The sequence below is a fragment of the Oncorhynchus keta genome, chromosome 34 (genome assembly GCF_023373465.1).
Source record: "Oncorhynchus keta strain PuntledgeMale-10-30-2019 chromosome 34, Oket_V2, whole genome shotgun sequence".
In the NCBI taxonomy this organism is placed as follows: domain Eukaryota; kingdom Metazoa; phylum Chordata; class Actinopteri; order Salmoniformes; family Salmonidae; genus Oncorhynchus; species Oncorhynchus keta.
Genome location: NC_068454.1, coordinates 75,696,178 through 75,715,171, shown reverse-complemented (window position 1 = coordinate 75,715,171; position 18,994 = coordinate 75,696,178). Strand labels below are relative to the sequence as shown.

At 47.2% G+C, this 18,994-nt stretch overlaps 1 protein-coding gene and 1 pseudogene across 1 annotated transcript; both read left to right on the top strand.

Moving 5' to 3' along the window:
* Nucleotides 1–1,134: 1,134 nt before the first annotated feature.
* Nucleotides 1,135–5,713, top strand: LOC118373944 (glyceraldehyde-3-phosphate dehydrogenase). The gene is made up of 11 exons (XM_035760275.2): nucleotides 1,135–1,247; nucleotides 1,917–1,962; nucleotides 2,702–2,804; nucleotides 3,083–3,189; nucleotides 3,405–3,495; nucleotides 3,708–3,823; nucleotides 3,941–4,022; nucleotides 4,248–4,399; nucleotides 4,808–4,886; nucleotides 5,134–5,315; nucleotides 5,407–5,713. The coding sequence occupies exons 2-11, from the start codon at nucleotides 1,940–1,942 to the stop codon at nucleotides 5,474–5,476; spliced, it is 1,005 nt and encodes a 334-aa protein (XP_035616168.1). The 5' UTR covers nucleotides 1,135–1,247; nucleotides 1,917–1,939; the 3' UTR covers nucleotides 5,477–5,713.
* Nucleotides 5,714–10,797: 5,084 nt separating this feature from the next.
* Nucleotides 10,798–18,981, top strand: LOC118373957 (opsin-5-like; annotated as a pseudogene).
* The last annotated feature ends 13 nt before the right edge of the window (nucleotides 18,982–18,994 follow it).

Sequence of the window (18,994 nt, the reverse complement as noted above, 5' to 3'; positions counted from 1 at the left end):
ATTCTGCAATGAACCAACTATTAGGTTTAGGTTTAGGAGGGTGGTACACTGGAATATACAAGGTGGGCTGTTTCATGTTCAAGCAAAAGATAAGGCTTTCAAATTAGGCAAAGTTGCCACATGACACAGGGTTACATATATACTTGTCCCTACCACGGCCAGACAGACTGGAATTCTGTACGTAAGACAAGGCTGGCGAGGTAGCTTCATTTAGAGAACTAAAATCCTTGTGTTTTCTTGTTCCAAATGTTCCTTTGAGACAACAAGTGAACAAAACCAGATCCACAGAACCAGTCTTGTGTTATAACCAGACTTGCCATTCGGTTACTCTGACATAGATAGAACTCAACTCCTTAGACACAGTCACTTGAGTAGACAGACAAAAACACACCCACACAAGTTACTTCTGTGAGAACTGTGTCTTGGCTTCAGGCATGAGAACGTGCAAAATGTGGTGTGTTCAGACTCTATAGACTGACCTGACCAGGACATGGCCATAGGTCCACACAGCCCTCCTCACACCCCAGGCAGGAGAAGGAGAGGAGAGAAGGAGAGAGGAGAGGAGAGAGGAGAGGAGAGAAGTTGAAAGTGAAGGGTCATGGTCTTTGGACTGTAAATGTCACACTGTGGAGGAAGGGGATTTGATCCCCGGTTGCTCTCGCTGTCTGGCTCTCCCTATCTAGTGAGAAGGTCACACAGGAACAGACCCTCGATTATATCATTTGGCCATCCAAGGACTTATTATATCTGTGTAGTGTTTCATCGTCTGTTCCTATGTTTCAGAATGAAAGTTATGGGAAGGTGAACGTGGCGGCCTTGAGTGAAAAAAAGATACAGAGAGTCTGATGAACTTCCCTGAAAGCAAAAGAAATCAAAGTGAAAGCACTTCACTCAATATTCAGGCCGGTACTATTCACGATCACCCACGAAATCAATGCTACTTTAGTTTAAATACCAGGCAAGGGGATGAACACAGCAAGACTCATTTGAATAATTAAGTATTTCAACTAATGTTTTCATACTATAGCTAATGCAGCTTTATTGTTAGGCTACATAAACTACATTTCTAATAGGCGACTCGTCACAACTTCCTTATGACCTTGACATTCTGAAAGGGGCGGGGTTTAGAGCCCGTAGCACACAAAGGGGCGTGTCCATACAGGGTGGAAATAAATAGGAAGCCCAGCTCTGCCGGTCCCCACTCACACCCGAAAGTCGTAAGACAGGATTGAGGCATCTCACAAACGGTAAATGACCAACCAACGGCTACATTAGGATATCTAAATCAATTCATGGCTGGGGTTAATATGGGCCGAGATAGCAAGAAGATTAGGTAGATTGTCAGATTTTGGCTTGACAACCTTGCAATTGTTTTGTTTTATTCTAAGACTTGCTGCATGCGTGGCCAATTATTTAATGTCATAGTTGATGAGATGCAGCTCGAACTACTTGATGTTTTATAGTTTTTTTTTTGCTTTAGAAAAGCCTATTCGAACCTCTTGTTAAAGTGACTTCAATCTGCCATGATTAGTTTAGACTTTCAAAGTTCATAACTGTTGCTTACAACATGTTGCAATTTGCTTATAGACTATACATTTACTCCAGTTTAAAACGTTTTGCTGTTCTTTTAAATGTGTGTCTTGGTCTATTGGCCTAGTGTACTTCTTTGCATAAACTTACTATGAGTTGCAGTCATCTGTGTAGGTAGATACTGTTATCTATTCAAGGGAACCTATGGCATACTCTATTTTCTCTCTTATGCTATGTTCTCTATGCCTCTGCTTACCTTAAAGCTAGAACTTTGCAACAGAGTTACATGCCATAAAGTATGGAAATCTCCAGAAACCATAATGGATGGTCAATATTTGTTTTAATAGTTAATGTCTCTCCTTCTACCTCCTTCTCTCCCCCAACAGAGGACTAGACCAACTCAGGCAAAATGGTGAAAGTAGGTGTCAATGGGTAAGATCCATTTTAATTTAATCCCTTAACTAACACAACACACTTGTCTACTAGTGAAAACATCAGAGAACAAGTGATCACCTTATGCTTAGTTGAATAGAACAGTTTTATTGTCCAGTCTACAGTTGAACATGTCTTTGGCCTCACTCCTCAAATCTGTGAGGTCTGCATTTCCCCCTCCTATCCTCTCCTCTCCTCCTCCACCTCTGAGGACAGTGTATCAGAGCCTGTCTGTCTGACCTTCATTGTCTAGTTAAAAAGTAACTACTAATCAAACAGGCCTCTCACTTGATGGTGGACGATTACCACATGAGGGGCAGACAGGACTTTACACCACAGAGTAAAGCCTCAGTCCTGTTTACTCTGCTGGCTATGATACACACCTCCCTGAACCCTGTCCTCTTTCTCTGGAAATACAGTATTTTGAAGTTCCCACATGTTCATTTGAGATTTCTCTGAAAGCTCTTTATATCCAGTCGTTTGCTTCAGGTGCTACACAACAGTCAGATGTTAGTTCAGTTGTATACATGACACTTCTATTTGCGACCTTTGAAACGTGGCTCCCTACTGAGTAAGGCACCAGCTGTTACATTCGAATACAGGAGAGACCGATGGGGGACTACCACAACTTCATTTGTTTTTCAATGGCGAGAGGTTTATGAAACTCCATAGTATTGTTGAGGACTGGGTGTGACTTGTCACATCAATGATTAATGGAATGAATCGTCTTGTCCCCCAGATTCGGCCGTATCGGGCGTCTGGTGACCCGTGCTGCATTCCACTCCAAGAAGGGAGTTGAGATTGTGGCCATCAACGACCCCTTCATTGACCTGGACTACATGGTGAGTAGCCTAAAGCCTACAATGGACCAGGGACTTCTAGCCCACTGAATCAGTAGAAAAACATATTGATCCCTGACATGTATAAAGTAAGGTTTTAAGACTTTATTTTGCATATGAATACATTTGTTCTTCAGCCTAACTTATAAAGTGGTTTCAATAACTTTAAGACCTTTTAATGTTGCTGACACCCTCAATGAACAAACCAAGGCCCTGTCACAAATTAGGATCTATTAACTAATAGGCCAAGAGACTCACCACCTCTCCTTCTCCCTCTTCAGGTCTACATGTTCAAGTATGACTCCACCCACGGACGTTTCCACGGTGAGGTCAAGGCTGAGGGTGGCAAGCTGGTCATCGATGGCCACAAAATCACTGTGTTCCATGAGTGAGTTAATTAATTTAATAACAAGTAATTCACATTTGTTTTCCACATCTAAAGAAATTAATACAAATCAGGTCAGCATCTGTAGAATATGCAGGAGACCTGAAGTCCCTTGTGGCCTTATGGAATGGCGCCCCCTTGTGGAATCCATAACAATAGAAATGGTGCTCTGCTTCCTCATAACATAACCCTAAACCTCTTCCCTCTCCCGTTCTCAGGAGAGACCCAGCTAACATCAAGTGGGGAGATGCTGGTGCCACCTATGTAGTTGAGTCAACAGGTGTTTTCACCACCATTGAGAAGGCCTCTGTAAGTATCCCCATCAGTAGACACAGCATCCAGAACTGTATGATATGGGAATATCATTAGAACAGAAATGACTCCTTTATAACATGACTTTACCCATCAGGCTTAACCTGCATGTGGTGCATTATGTTGAGTACATACAATAACTAGGCAACAATATTTAACCAGGCTACAAAAAATGTAGTACTGGACTCTAACATCTCTCCCTCCTCCAGACCCATCTGAAGGGCGGTGCCAAGAGGGTTGTCATCTCTGCTCCCAGCGCTGATGCACCCATGTTCGTCATGGGCGTCAACCACGAGAAGTATGATAACTCCCTCAAGGTTGTCAGGTGAGACCCTCTTCCCTCCGACTCAACACGCACTCACTCCACTGAACAGATACTATCTGCAGCGCCTGGCTATTCTGTTGCGGTTCAGACTATAATTTAGCATGTCTCTCTCCACAGCAATGCTTCATGCACAACCAACTGCCTGGCTCCCCTGGCCAAGGTCATCCACGATAACTACCACATCATTGAGGGTCTGATGGTACGGATTAAAACGCAACACCTGGGAACAATCACCTAGAGGGCTTACTCTGACATACACACAGGTTTCACACCGACACAAGACACTAACAGTACAAGGGATGGACTGTTTTTAAGATCACCAACACACACTGTCTTTCTTATCCAGCTGTCCCCCACTACCACTTCTGTACCTCCTTAATGTGGATCACTCCTCATCTCCCTTCCCTTAACATCTCTCTCTCAGAGCACCGTTCACGCAGTCACCGCCACCCAGAAGACTGTTGATGGTCCTTCTGGAAAGCTGTGGAGGGATGGACGTGGTGCCAGCCAGAACATCATCCCTGCCTCCACCGGAGCAGCCAAGGCTGTCGGCAAGGTCATCCCCGAGCTGAACGGGTCAGTACCACAACTAATAACAACCAGTAAAACAAGAGACGATTATAATACATGTATCACAAGTTCACAACCTCTAACTGACCACCAGTAAACACTATTACAATACAGCTGTACATTCACTTGTAACACAACCTCTAACTGACCACCAGTAAACACTATTACAATACAGCTGTACATTCACTTGTAACACAACCTCTTAACTAGACACCAGTAAAACACTAGTATAATAACTAACCAGTTACACATTTATAACACTAGTCAGCCATTACTACAGTTCAGTAAAATGTATAGCAATGAAACAGACATTTGTCTAAAAAACAGTTGTTTATTATGTCTGTATATCAAACTGTAGAGGAGTAAGTTTAACTTTGACCTTATGCTGCTGTCACCCCCTCTTCTTCCTCACAGCAAGATCACTGGCATGGCCTTCCGTGTCCCCACCCCCAACGTCTCAGTGGTGGACCTGACTGTCCGTCTGGAGAAGCCTGTGAGTAGCCCCTCCCCCCGCCTTACCAAACTGCCAATACACATGTCTGAGTGTCTACAGTGTACCTTGCCTGCCGATACAAGCAAAAAGATAACTGTCCTAGGACCAGTTGTTAGACAGTGACCACCTAGTTAAATAAAGATCGCAGTAAAGCCCATTGTTGGGAAGACAATACATTAGTTGGCGTTGTAAATTTAGCAACAATGGAACAATTTGACAACCCACGTCTTGTTTCCTTGAACCACAGGCCAGCTACGACGCCATCAAGAAGGTTGTCAAGGCTGCTGCTGATGGACCCATGAAGGGAATTCTCGGCTACACGGAGCAACAGGTTGTCTCTTCAGACTTCAACGGCGACACCCACTCCTCCATCTTTGATGCCGGCGCTGGCATTGCTCTGAACGACCACTTCGTCAAGCTGGTCACATGGTACGCATTCATCCTCTGCAAATATACACTCGTATCCACACACACATTCTTGGTGAGAGAAGAAACCTGACTGTCTCTCCTCTCTCCCCAGGTATGACAATGAGTTCGGATACAGCAACCGTGTCATTGACCTGATGGCTCACATGGCCACCAAGGAGTAAAGCAACCAACCAACGCTACCGAACTACGTCATGTGACACATTTCCCATTCGATTGGACGATCGCCCTTGCCTGAGAAAGTTACCCGCAAAAAAAAATACCAATCACAACTATATATTTTATTTTTGTATTGTGAAGACCCTGTTCTGGTCTTGTGAAAGGTGAGATGGAATCTGGGTGTGACAAGATTTTCTGTTGAACTTGCTTCATACAGAAGCGGAATAAAAGTCCTCTGTAAATATGGCTTCCTCTGTTTTAATTTAGTGTTAATGGGGAAGGAGAAACTCATAAATAATTCCTTTGTTATTTCTACCACACTAAGAAACCTGAATTAATTGATCACTCATACACAATGGGAAACACTGTACAACTCAAATAGTAAACCAACTCAATTATTCCTGACCCTGGATGCATAGGAGTAGTTTAGGTACAGTATCAATACAATGAGGTTAATCTGTAAACTACATCTCTATCTGGATGCTCTTACACTCTGCTTGCATATCTGAGCCGTTTACTCTCGTAAGAATCCATGCATTTGACAGATCGTAACTATGATTTCAAACACAACCCAGACACTTTTTATAACCTTGTCACTTCCTCTGCCAGTTCACTCTTCTAAAATCAAAGTTTATTGGATGTGTACACAGATTTGCAGTGAAAATGCTTATTTCTAGCTTCAACCGTGTAATACAATACACACAGAATCCTACAAATACATTTTGCCCAATCACTTTCCAAACCATCAGCTTTAAATTCTCTAACTAGGCAATGACTGCCTACACCAGTCAAACCCAGACACCCCTGGGCCAATTGTGTGCTGCCCTATGGGACTCCCAATCACGGCCGGTTGTGCTACAGCCTGGATTTGAACCAGGGTGTCTGTAGTGATGCCTCAAGCACTAAGATGCAGTGCCTTCTCCCCCTTCCTGAGTTGACTCACTATTTCTCTCTATACCCCCCCTTCCTCCTCGGTTCAGCTCAATACTTGCTCCATTTGTTAAGACAAGGGTGTTTTGGCATGACTATGCAATTGGCCTTCATAACATATTCCCAATCGATGGTATTGACAAGGGAATCAAAACGGTACAGGTAATCCAACTACTGGGCTTTACTTTTCTGACTCGCTCGGAGACCAACAACCTGATTAGGGTTTTCACAGCATTGTGGTCCGATGGGGGCTGCAGGAGGCGTAATGAACAGTGATAGAACATGGAAGAAAGAGAGAGGTCAGAGAGCATGGAAGAGAGAAAGAGTGATGAGAGTGAGAGAGAACATGGAAGAGAGTAAAAAAAAGAGGTCAGAGCATGGAAGAGGGAGAGAGAGAACATGGAAGAAAGAGAGAGGTCAGAGAGCATGGAAGAGAGAGAAAGAGATTGTTGAGAGTGAGAGAGGGAGAGAGAGGGAGGTCAAAAAGGCTCAGATCCTTCCATTTATTTTCCCTCTGTGTGCCTTTTCAGACCACACACTCACTGATCATTTCTCCGCCAGATTGTCGACAGCAAGTTGATTTACTCTTCTCAGAAATAGAGCACAAAAAATGACAGAGGCTTAAGATTTAAAAAAGAGCTTTACTCACAACACAGACGTACTGAACAAAAGAGTGAGATAGGAAGTAAAAAAGAGAGGTAGAGGGGCAGGTTGACAGACTAAGAGGAAGGTGAGTAAGAATGCTCCTCTTGGTGTGTGTGTGTCACCTGTTTTATTTCTCATTAGTGTGTGTGTGATCTCATTTCAGCTTTAAACCAAACAGTGAGTTTGATTCTGTGATAATAGTGGTGTGTGCTTCAATTGGCTGTCTCTCTTTTTCTCTTCCTGCATTTCCAATTCTCCACTTTTCCCCTGATTGTGCACTTATTACTTTTACACATTTCTGGTTGTAATACACTGGCTCACCCCCTCTCTGCTCTCCTCTCCCCTACCCTCTCTGCTCTCCTCTCCCCTACCCTCTCTGCTCTCCTCTCCCCTACCCTCTCTGCTCTCCTCTCCCCTACCCTCTCTGCTCTCCTCTCCCCTACCCTCTCTGCTCTCCTCTCCCCTACCCTCTCTGCTCTCCTCTCCCCTACACTCTCTGCTCTCCTCTCCCCTACCCTCTCTGCTCTCCTCTCCCCTACCCTCTCTGCTCTCCTCTCCCCTACACTCTCTGCTCTCCTCTCCCCTACCCTCTCTGCCCTCTCCTCTCCCCCTACCCTCTCTCTCCCCTCTCCCCTCACTCTCTGCTCTCCCCCCCTACTCTCTGCTCTCCTCTCCCCTACCCTCTCTGCTCTCCCCTACACTCTCTGCTCTCCTCCTCTCCTGCTCTCCCCTACACTCTCTGCTCTCCTCTCCCTACACTCTCCTCTGCCCCTCTGCTCTCCTCTCCCTCTCCTCTACCCTCTCTGCTCTCCCCTACACTCTCTGCTCTCCTCTCCCTCTTCTCTCTCTCTACCCTCTCTACTCTCCTCTCCCTACCCTCTCTGCCTCCCTCCCTCCTCTCCCCTACCCTCTCTGCTCTCCCCTACCCTCTCTGCTCTCCCCTACCCTCTCTGCTCTCCCCTACCCTTTCCCCTCTCCTCTCCCCTGCCCCTCTCCCTCTGCTCTCCTCTACCCTTTCACCTCTCCTCTCCCCTACCCTCTCTGCTCTCCTCTACCCTCTCTCCCTCTCCCCTACCCTCTCTGCTCTCCTCTCCCCTACACTCTCTGCTCTCCTCTCCCCTACCCTCTCTGCTCTCCTCTCCCTACACCTCTGCTCCCTCCCTACACTGCTCTCCTCTCCCCTACACTCTCTGCTCTCCCCCTCTCCCCCTACACTCTCTGCTCTCCTCTCCCCTACCCTCTCTGCTCTCCTCTCCCCTACACTCTCTGCTCTCCCCTACACTCTCTGCTCTCCCCTACACTCTCTGCTCTCCTCTCCCCTACCCTCTCTGCTCTCCTCTCCCCTACACTCTCTGCTCTCCTCTCCCCTACACTCTCTGCTCTCCTCTCCCCTACCCTCTCTGCTCTCCCCTACACTCTCTGCTCTCCTCTCCCCTACTCTCTCTACTCTCCTCTCCCCTACCCTCTCTGCTCTCCTCTCCCCTACCCTCTCTGCTCTCCCCTACCCTCTCTGCTCTCCCCTACCCTTTCTGCTCTCCTCTACCCTTTCCCCTCTCCTCTCCCCTGCCCTCTCTGCTCTCCTCTACCCTTTCCCCTCTCCCCTACCCTCTCTGCTCTCCTCTACCCTCTCTGCTCTCCTCTACCCTTTCCCCTCTCCTCTCCCCTACCCTCTCTGCTCTCCTCTACCCTTTCACCTCTCCTCTCCCCTACCCTCTCTGCTCTCCCCTACCCTCTCTGCTCTTCCCTACCCTCTCTGCTCTCCCCTACCCTCTTTGCTCTCCCCTACCCTCTCTGCTCTCCTCTACCCTCTCTGCTCTCCTCTACCCTTTCCCCTCTCCTCTCCCCTACACTCTCTGCTCTCCTCTCCTCTCCCCTACTCTCCCTTCTGCTCCCCCTACTCCTCTCCCCTACCCGCCCTGCTCTTCCCTCCCCCTACCCTCTCTGCTCTCCCCCCTACCCTCTTTCTCTCCCTCCCCTACTCTCTGCTCTCCTCTCCCTACCCTCTCTGCTATCCTCTACCCTCTTTCCCATCTACTCTCCCTCTACCCTACCCTCTGCTCTCCCTCCCTCTCCCTCTCTGCTCTCCTCTCCCCCTACCCTCTCTGCTCTGCTCTCCCCTACCCTTCCCTGCACCCTCTCTGCTCTCCTCTACCCTCTCTACTCTCCTCTCCTCTCCCTTTCCCTACCCTCTCTGCTCCCCTACCCTCTCTGCTCTCCCCTCTCTCTCTGCTCTCCCCTCCTCTCTGCTCTCCTCCCTCTCCCTCTCCCTCTCCCCTCCCTGCTCCCTCTCTGCTCCCCTCCCTCTCCCTCCCTCTCTGCTCTCCTCTACCCTTTCCCTCTGCCCTCTCTGCTCTCCTCTCCCCTCTCTGCTCTCCTCTCCCTCTCTCCTCTCCTCCCCCTCCCTCTACCCTCTCTCCTCCCTCCCCTACCCTCTCTGCTCTCCTCTCCCTCTCTGCTCTCCCCTACCCTCCCCCTACTCCTCTCCCCCTACCCTCTCTGCTCTCCTCTCCCTACCCTTTCCCCTACACTCTCTGCTCTCCTCTACCCTTTCCCTCTCCTCTCCCCTACCCTTTCCCCCCTACACTCTCTGCTCTCCTCTACCCTCTGCTCTCCTCTCCCTCTCCCCTCCTCCCTACCCTCTCTGCTCTCCCCTCTCTCCCTTTCCCCTCTCACCCTCTCTGCTCTCCTCTACCCTCTCTGCTCTCCTCTCCCCTTTCTCTCTCTCCCCTCCCTACCCTCTCTCTCTCCCCCTACACCTCTGCTCTCCTCTCCCCTACCCTCTCTCTCTCCCTCCTCTCTACCTTTCTGCTTTCCCCCTACACTCTCTGCTCTCCTCTACCCCTCTCTGCTCTCCTCTACCCTCTCCCCTCTCCTCTACCCTCCTCCCTCTCCCCTACCTTCTGCTCTCCTCTCCCCTACCCTTGCTCTCCTCTCTCCTGCTCCCCTCCCTCTCTGCTCTCCTCTCCCCTACCCTGCTCTCCTCTCCCCTACCCTCCTGCCTCCCCCTCTCCTCTCCTGCCTCCCCTACCCTCTCTCTCCCTCTCTGCTCTCCCCTACCCTACTCTCTATCTCCTCTCCCTACCCTCTCTCTCTCCTCCCCCCTCTCTCTGCTCTCCCCTACCCTGCTCTCCCCTACCCTTCTCCTCTCTCCCTCTCCTCTCTCTCTCCTCTACCCTCTCTCTGCTCTCCCTTTCCCTCCCTCTCTCTCCTACCCTCTCTGCTCTCCCTCCCTCTCTCCTCCCTCTCTGCTCTCCCCTCCCTCTCTGCTCTCCTCTACCCTTTCCCTCCTCTCTCCCCTACCCTCTCTGCTCTCCCCTTTCCTCTCCCCTACCCTCTCTGCTCTCCCCTCCCTTTCTCTCCTCTCCCCTACCCTCTCTGCCTACCCTCCCTTTCTCTCTCCTCTCCCTCCCTCTCTGCCTCCCCTCTCCCTCTCCTCTCTCCTACCCTCTCTGCTCTCCTCTCCCCTATTTCTTTGCTCTCTTTCCATCAATATATATCTACCCAACCATTGCTGTCTCTCTCTCTGTCCGCGTTAGCTAATACTATAGGGAATTGAACATCCTTAACTCTCACTTTGTTTTTCTGTGCACGTCTAGGGGGTTAAAACCTCTTACCTTCCACTTTCTAGCACATTCTCTGTCTCAGTACGTTACTCTCCTCCTCTCTCTTTTGACCTCTTCTGTCTACTGGGCTTTACAGTAAAATCTCTCTCTCTCTCTCGCTCTCTCTGTCTTCTTAACTCCACCAGTTGATGTCTCTGGGAGGAAATGGCTCATGGAGGGGCTCTGTCCCATCCTCCATCCCTCCTGCCTTCCTTTCTCACCTCTCTCCCAGCACTGACTTGGGAGTCGCCATCTTCCTCATCCTCACAGGTGAGTCAAATCTACCGTCTGCCTATAATACATTCACCCCCTAGACACTATACCCCTATACCCTCTAACCGCTGATAGAGATTTGAAATGATTGGATTTTACACTATGTGTACTATAAGCAATATGATGAAGAATCCTCAAAGCCTAGAGGGCAAGTTTGAGATATGACCATATCACATCAAATAATTTCAGATCTATACAAGTGTCTAGAGACTTGGGCATATAGGCTCAGGGTTGTTGGTTGATTTGAAATTAGGCATCTCTCCTCATCACAGATGAAAGATTCAGTGTTGGTGTCAGTTAGTTTCAGAGTTTGTTTGATATTCCTCCTGAGTAACTCACTTGTAGAATAACATAATCTGTACAGTGTAGAAGTATTAGGCTTGGTTTAAGGTATTTTCATGGGGGTGAAATTCTGTTCAGATAAATCAAGACTTAAAAACAATATGAACAAAATCTAATTTGATCCCAGAGGACTGAAAGGTTTTCGATATATAAGCTGGGCAGAGGATACATAGAGAGAGGAAAGGAGAGAGGACAGAGGAGAAAGGAAAGGAGAGGCTCTGTCCCACATCCCTCCTGCCTTCCTTTCTCATAGACTGAGGGAGGAAAGGAGAGTCAGGACAGAGGAGAAAGGAAAGGAGAGAGGATACATAGAGAGAGGAAAGGATTTGAAATGATTGGATACATAGAGAGAGAAAAGGAGAGAAGACAGAGCCTAGAAAGGAAAGGAGAGAGGATACATCAAAGAGAGATCTACAGAGGAGAAAGGAAAGGAGAGAGGGTACATAGAAAGAGGAAAGGAGATGAAAGATTCAGTGTTGAGAAAGGAAAGGAGAGTTTGTTTGATATTCCTCCTGAGAACTCAGGAAAGGAGAGATAATCTGTACAGTGAGAAGGAAAGGAGGTTTAAGGTATTTTCAGGGGAGAAATTCTGAAAGATAAATCAAGACTAAAAACATAGAAGGGGAAAGGAGAGAGGACAGAGGAGAAAGGAAAGGAGAGAGGATACATAGAGAGGGGAAAGGAGAGAGGACAGAGGAGAAAGGAAAGGAGAGAGGATACATGGAGAGAGGACAGAGGAGAAAGGAAAGGAGAGAGGATACATAGAGAGAGGAAAGGAGAGAGGATACATAGAGAGAGAAAAGGAGAGAGGACAGAGGAGAAAGAAAGGAGAGAGGATACATAGAGAGAGGAAAGGAGAAAGGAAGAGGAGAAAGGAAAGAGAGAGGATAAGGAGAGAAAGAGGAAAGGAGGAGAGGATACATAGAGAAAGGAAAGGAGAGAGGATACATAGAGGAGAAAGGAGAGAGAAAGGAGAAGGAAATAGAGAGAGGACAGAGGAGAAAGGAAAGGAGAGAGGACAGAGGAGAAAGGAAAGGAGAGAGGATACATAGAGAGGGGAAAGGAGAGAGGACAGAAGAGAAAGGAAAGGAGAGAGGATACATAGAGAGAGGAAAGGAGAGAGGACAGAGGAGAAAGGAAAGGAGAGAGGATACATAGAGAGAGGAAAGGAGAGAGGATACATAGAGAGAGGAAAGGAGAGAGGACAGAGGAGAAAGAAAGGAGAGAGGATACATAGAGAGAGGAAAGGAGAGAGGACAGAGGAGAAAGGAAAGGAGAGAGGATACATAGAAAGAGGAAAGGAGAGAGGACACATAGAGAAAGGAAAGGAGAGAGGACAGAGGAGAAAGGAAAGGAGAGAGGATACATAGAGAGAGGACAGAGGAGAAAGGAAAAGAGAGAGGATACATAGAGAGAGGAAAGGAGAGAGGATACATAGAGAGAGGAAAGGAGAGAGGATACATAGAGAGAGGAAAGGAGAGAGGATACATAGAGAGAGGAAAGGAGAGAGGACAGAGGAGAAAGAAAGGAGAGAGGATACATAGAGAGAGGAAAGGAGAGAGGACAGAGGAGAAAGGAAAGGAGAGAGGATACATAGAGAGAGGACACATAGAGAAAGGAAAGGAGAGAGGATACATAGAGAGAGGAAAGGAGAGAGGACAGAGGAGAAGGGAAAGGAGAGAGGATACATAGAGAGAGGAAAGGAGAGAGGACACATAGAGAAAGGAAAGGAGAGAGGATACATAGAGAGAGGAAAGGAGAGAGGACAGAGGAGAATGGAAAGGAGAGAGGATACATAGAGAGAGGAAAGGAGAGAGGATACATAGAGAGAGGAAAGGAGAGAGGACAGAGGAGAATGGAAAGGAGAGAGGATACATAGAGAGAGGAAAGGAGAGAGGATACATAGAGAGAGGAAAGGAGAGAGGATACATAGAGAGAGGAAAGGAGAGAGGATACATAGAGAGAGGAAAGGAGAGAGCACAGAGGAGAGATGAAACGATACAGGATACATGGAGAGGAAATGAGAGAGCAGAGAGGAAAGGAGAGAGCAGAGAGGAAAGGAGAGAGGAAAGGTGAGAGGAATGGAGAGAGGAAAGAAAAGAGAGGAGAGGATACACATGAGGAATCACAGCATGGAACATTCCATACCTGTTGCTCCCAATAATTACCTACACAACAAATCAAATGAGTCTTATGAACAGCACCCTGCACCCCACTGGCCAGCCAGCCAGCCAGCAACCATGTCGATTCAGCTAGAGCATTTATTCACTTTGGATTGGTTCCCCGATGCTTCCAAAGCCGCATAGTGGGTTGAGGGGTTATACCCCAAAGTGGACAGTGAGCTGGTCTACATGGCAATTATGCTGAAACAATATTTTCAGTGTGTGTTTAATGACTACCCACTGTGATAATACTGCTGTACCATAAGAGAGTATATCATATAGCAAACTAAAGCTTTCTCTCTCTCCCTCCTCCTCTCCCCTGTTTCTGCCACATATATCCATCTCTCTCTCTTTATCACTCTGTTGTCTCTTCTTTCTCTGCTTCCTCTCTTCCTCTTCGTCATCAACTCTGTCTCTATACTTCTATCTTTCTCTCTCCCCCTGTCGCTTAAAACCTCCTATCTCCCCGCTCCTCTCTTCCTTCTCTCCTCTCTTCTTCTCCAGGTGTAGTGTCAGTGGTTGGGAATGGCATAGTGCTGTTGGTTTACTGTAGAAAGAAGAAGAAACTCAGACCACCAGAACTCATGACTATTAACCTGGCCGTCTGTGATTTTAGATACAGCCTCTTGGGGGCGCCATGCCTCATAATTTCCAGGTTAGCGATTCCTGTCGACCAATGTTCAATCCCCCATACTGATAGTATGAATATCAAACTAGACAGAATGATATGATGCAGATGTCTTTTATCCAGATCAATTGACAGTTAACACTCACATCCCATGAATCAGACAAAGTGCTTAGTGTTCCAACGACCAATGAACATTATCAGGTCATTAACTCCTCCTCCAGTCCACCAGTGTGTCCCATGGCTGGGTGTTTGGGGAAGCAGGGTGCCTGTGGTACGGGTTGCAGGGCTTTGTTTTTGGGATCGGCTCCCTCGTCACCACCTGTCTCATCTCTCTGGACCGCTGCCTCAAGATCTGCAGCTTCAGATACAGTCAGTGGGATTCCCTTAATTTCTTTTTACATATTTTATTTGTTCTATCTTTTGAGTCATGTGGGTAAGTGCATACTTATCCTATCCTATTCTTCTTCTTTCTTCCTTCTTTTTAACATACTTTCCCTTGGGAAGACAATGACAAAGTGTTGTTGAATCCAAAAAACATTTAACTTACCTAGGCTACATTTATCCTTCATCCTTATTTGATATTTTTCCAAACATTTCAAAACATGGAATACATGTCTGATACTCAGTTGAGAGAACAAAAGGAGTGACACAAAAGGATGTTGTTGACCTCTTTTAGTGGCCTCATTGACTTCCTGGTTTTCCCTGAGGCTTTCGTCAGTGGGTCAGAGCATAAATAAGGCCCTTGCTTTGAATATGCCCTTTATACTGAGCATGTCAGATGATTGATTTTGAACAGAATATTGAACAGAACCTCTGCATTTAATGATCTAATCTAAACATACACTATATATACAAAAATATGTGGACACCCCTTCAAATTAGTGGATTCGGCTATTTTAGCCACACCCGTAATTAAAATCGAACACACAGTCATGCAATCTCCATAGACAAACATTGTCAGTAGAATGGCGCGTACTGAAGAGCTCAGTGACTTTCAACGTGGCACCGTCATCGGATGCCACCTTTCCAACAAGTCAGTTCATCAAATGTCTGTCCTGCTAGAGCTGCCCAGGTCAACTGTAAGTGCTGTTGCTGTGAAGTGGAAACGTCTAGGAGCAACAACAGCTCAGCGCCGAAGTGGTAGGCCGAGGCTGCACAAGCTCACAGAACGGGACCGCCAACTGCTGAAGCATGTAGCGCTTGTCCGTCTGTCCTCAGTTGCAACACTCACTACCAAGTTCCAAACTGCCTCTGGAGGCAAAGTCAGAGCATTAACTGTTTGTCTGGAGCTTCATGAAATGGGTTTCCATGGCCAAGCATTGGCTGGAGTGGTGTAAAGCTCACCGCCATTGGACTCTGGAGCAGTGTAAACGCGTTCTCTGGAGTCATAAATCACGCTTCACCACCTGGCAGGCCAACGGACGAATCTGGGTTTGGTGGATGCCAGGAGAACGCTACCTGCCTGAATGCATAGTGCCAACTGTAAAGTTTGGTGGATGAATAATGGTCTGGGGCTTTTTTGAGGGGAACGGCACCTCATGGTTTGATCAGGCTAGGGCACTGCTTTCCAGTTCCACTGAAGATAAAAAACTCTTTGGCGCAAACTACAGCATAATCAACCTTCCGATATTCTAGACGATTTAGATGCACTGGGGCTTCAAAATATGTGGCGACAGTTTGGGTAAAGTTTGGTGGAAGCCCTTTTGGGCCTCCACTTAAATCAGCATGACAATGAAAATATGTGGCGACAGTTTGGGAAGCCATGCACACCATGCACAAAGCGAAGTCCATACAGAAATGGTTTGTCGAAATCGGTGTGGAAGAACATGACTGACCTGCACCGAGCCCTGATCTCAACTCCATGGAACACCTTTGGAATGAATTGGAACGCCGACTGCGAGCCAGGCCTAATCGCCCAACATCAGTTCCTGTCCACATACCTTTGGTCATGTAGTGTAGTTTATAATCTGTTTGTCTGTATGTCCAACTCTTTCTTCAAGCCCACGTTGTAGAGATACTTGGGGTCACTATTGTAAGAGCAGCTTTTGATATTTGTGATTGGTCCAGACTCCAGCTTGATCTTGTTGCTCTGTTGATCTGGAGATGACTTTTCGGGTTACGTAGACACTTCCAAATACCTGATTGTTTAGGTAACACCGGGACAACCTCAGAAGAACTCTAAGGGAGAGGTAGCAATGATGTTATTGTATTGCTGTTTAGGGGTAGTCATGCAGGTAACTATAGGAAGGGGAAGGGTAGTTGTCAGGCAGGGTTAATGTCTGGACTACCAACATGCAGCACTACATAAAGAAATGAAAAACTGTAAATATCACACACAACCATATAAACTACTAGCATCCATTTTCAGGGCTCATTTGCAAAAGATGCCTTAGTCTCAATGAGACTCCCTGTTAAAATAAAGCAAAAATAAATGTATTCATTACACGCTTCATACATCTGGAGCCTTTGGATCCTATTTCTGATTTACTAATTACTGGTCAATCAAACAACGTGCTTCACTTTATTCATCTTAACCAATGAGAATAAATAATGGTGAAATAACATTCCTCCATCGCTCTCTACCAGGTCAGTGGATCGAGAGACGTCACATGTCCATGTCCATAGGGCTGGTGTGGTTCTACTCTCTGTTCTGGGCCTCCTTGCCCGTCTTTGGCAGCTACGGACCAGAACCCTTTGGGACCAGCTGCACCATCAACTGGTACTCCTGACTCTCTCTTATAAGACTCTGTTTTGATGTGTGTGTGTGTGTGTGTGTGTGTGTGTGTGTGTGTGTGTGTGTGTGTGTGTGTGTGTGTGTGTGTGTGTGTGTGTGTGTGTGTGTGTGTGTGTGTGTGTGTGTGTGTGTGTGTGTGTGTGTGTGTGATTGTCTGCAGTTATAAAAGCATTCTTCTCATCCAGCAGCAGCAATTCAGCCTGGGTACGAGGTTATAAAAGTATGTATAAATATACATCTTCTTCTTCCTCTTTTCGTTGAGGTGGGGGATGAGGTCATCTTTGATCGACAGGCTCTACATCTTGCTGATCCTGATCATGTGCTTTTTTTCTCCCCACACTGACCATCGTTGCCTCCTATGTGACCATTCTGCTGACGGTGAGAGAAACTGCACCCAGCTGGCACAAAATGGCTGATTCAGTAGGAGAGAGTCCAGGGAACTCAACTCAGACTCTGCAAAAAACAGCATGCCATGTAACTCATTGATTAATGGAATCAATTGTCCTGGCATATTTTCAGTGGGGCACACTATAACATATGGAATGCATGGTGCGTACAGTCCAGCAAGCATGATCTATTACCGTGATGGTGGACTCAATAGCTGTAGTCAACTGGTGGTCTAGCGAGCGTGGCCCTTGTGTATTTGTTTGTGTTTACTGACATGTCTCTCTGTGTAGGTTTACTGTTCTAGTCGCGCTCTGGCATCTATTCCCTCCTCAACTATCACTCACACCAGCAAAGACCTGAGACTCACAAAGGTACCTTCATGTACATACTACCTCAATAAGCCTGACTAACAGGTGTCTGTATATAGCCTTGCTACTCTTTTTTTCAAATGTCTTTTTACTGTTGTTTTATTTCTTTACTTACCGACACACACACACACACACACACATACCTTTTTTCCCCGCACCATTGGTTAGAGCCTGTAAGTAAGCATTTCACTGTTGTATTCGACGCACGTGACAAATAAACTTTGATTTGATTTGGTATGTGGAAAACAGACTATGTTAGAAGAAGCTTAGTTACTGGCTTGAAATTAAAGATGTCATAACATCTGCTTTATTCCAATGTTATTAACTTTTGTAATAACATTGTAACAAGTGTGCAAGTACAGACAGTACAGTATATCTTTCTGTTGTTTCATCTACTGTCTGTCTGTCCCAGATAGCAGCTGTGGTGTGCTCCACCTTCCTCTTATCCTGGACTCCCTATGCCATTGTCTCCCTCTACTCTGCCTTGGCCCCCAAGGAGGAGCATTGGGCCGGGGAGGCCATGCAGGGAGGAGGCCCCTCCATGGGGACTGGAGGATCCACTGGGATGGCCTCAGCCTTCCCAAACATCCCCAACATTATGGGTCTCCTCAATTGGACCTCCACGGAAAACTACGGAAGTGTCTACTACGACCCTGGAGAATCCTTGCGGGACGTGACCAACCCAGATCCCTACTTCTATTCTGGCTTAGGCCATAGTCTGTCTGCTGCTTCCACCCGCAGTTCAGCCCCAAGCCAGGAGGGGGAGTCAGAAACAGGGAGCAACCGGCCGGTGTCCTGCCTGCCACCTATGGTGTCTCTGATACCAGCAATGTTTGCCAAGTCTCACTGCATGATTAACCCTTTCATCTACCAGATCATGAACAAGGAGTTCAGAGAGGACGTGTACGACATACTGTTTGGGAGACAGAATGGGGAGAGGAGGAGAATGCAGGGAAGAGCAGGGAGCTACTCTGACAGTAAGGAGTCTTTCATAGTTACAGGTGTGGACTGGACAGGTGCAGAATGACTGATAACTCTCTCTATTTCTCTCCTCAGCCACAAAGGCAGCGTCTCCTACTGCCACAGCTGGCGAGGGAGGAGCAACCCCAAGGCCATGCCCATGGTGGAGTTGGGGAAGAAAGAGAGGGCTGGCGACACCATCTCGGTGGGGTGGGACGCCCCCCTGGGCGTGGCCTCGCTGGACACACAGGTCAACAAGGACGGGCAGAGTCTGAGCGAAGCAGGGAGAGAGACAGAGAGAGCTGGGGGGTTCCACCTCTAGTAGTCTGCTGACCGAGTGATAGAGGGAGATAGATAAGAGAGATGTTGAGAGGGTGGAGATGTTTAGGAGCAGAGACATCTTTAAAAACAGCTTTAAAATAAAACATGTTTTGTGCAAGGACAACCAGAGTATTGTCTTTGTCAACACTGTCCTAATAGGCCTGTGTGTGG

What these genes read in the sequence shown, in the direction of transcription:
- LOC118373944 (XM_035760275.2), top strand. Translation starts at nt 1,940, where the DNA reads ATGGTGAAAGTAGGTGTCAATGG. An exon ending in CCACCATTGAGAAGGCCTCT is followed by an intron (nt 3,496 to 3,707) that starts GTAAGTATCCCC and finishes TCCCTCCTCCAG; the next exon opens with ACCCATCTGAAGGGCGGTGC. An exon ending in ACATCATTGAGGGTCTGATG is followed by an intron (nt 4,023 to 4,247) that starts GTACGGATTAAA and finishes TCTCTCTCTCAG; the next exon opens with AGCACCGTTCACGCAGTCAC.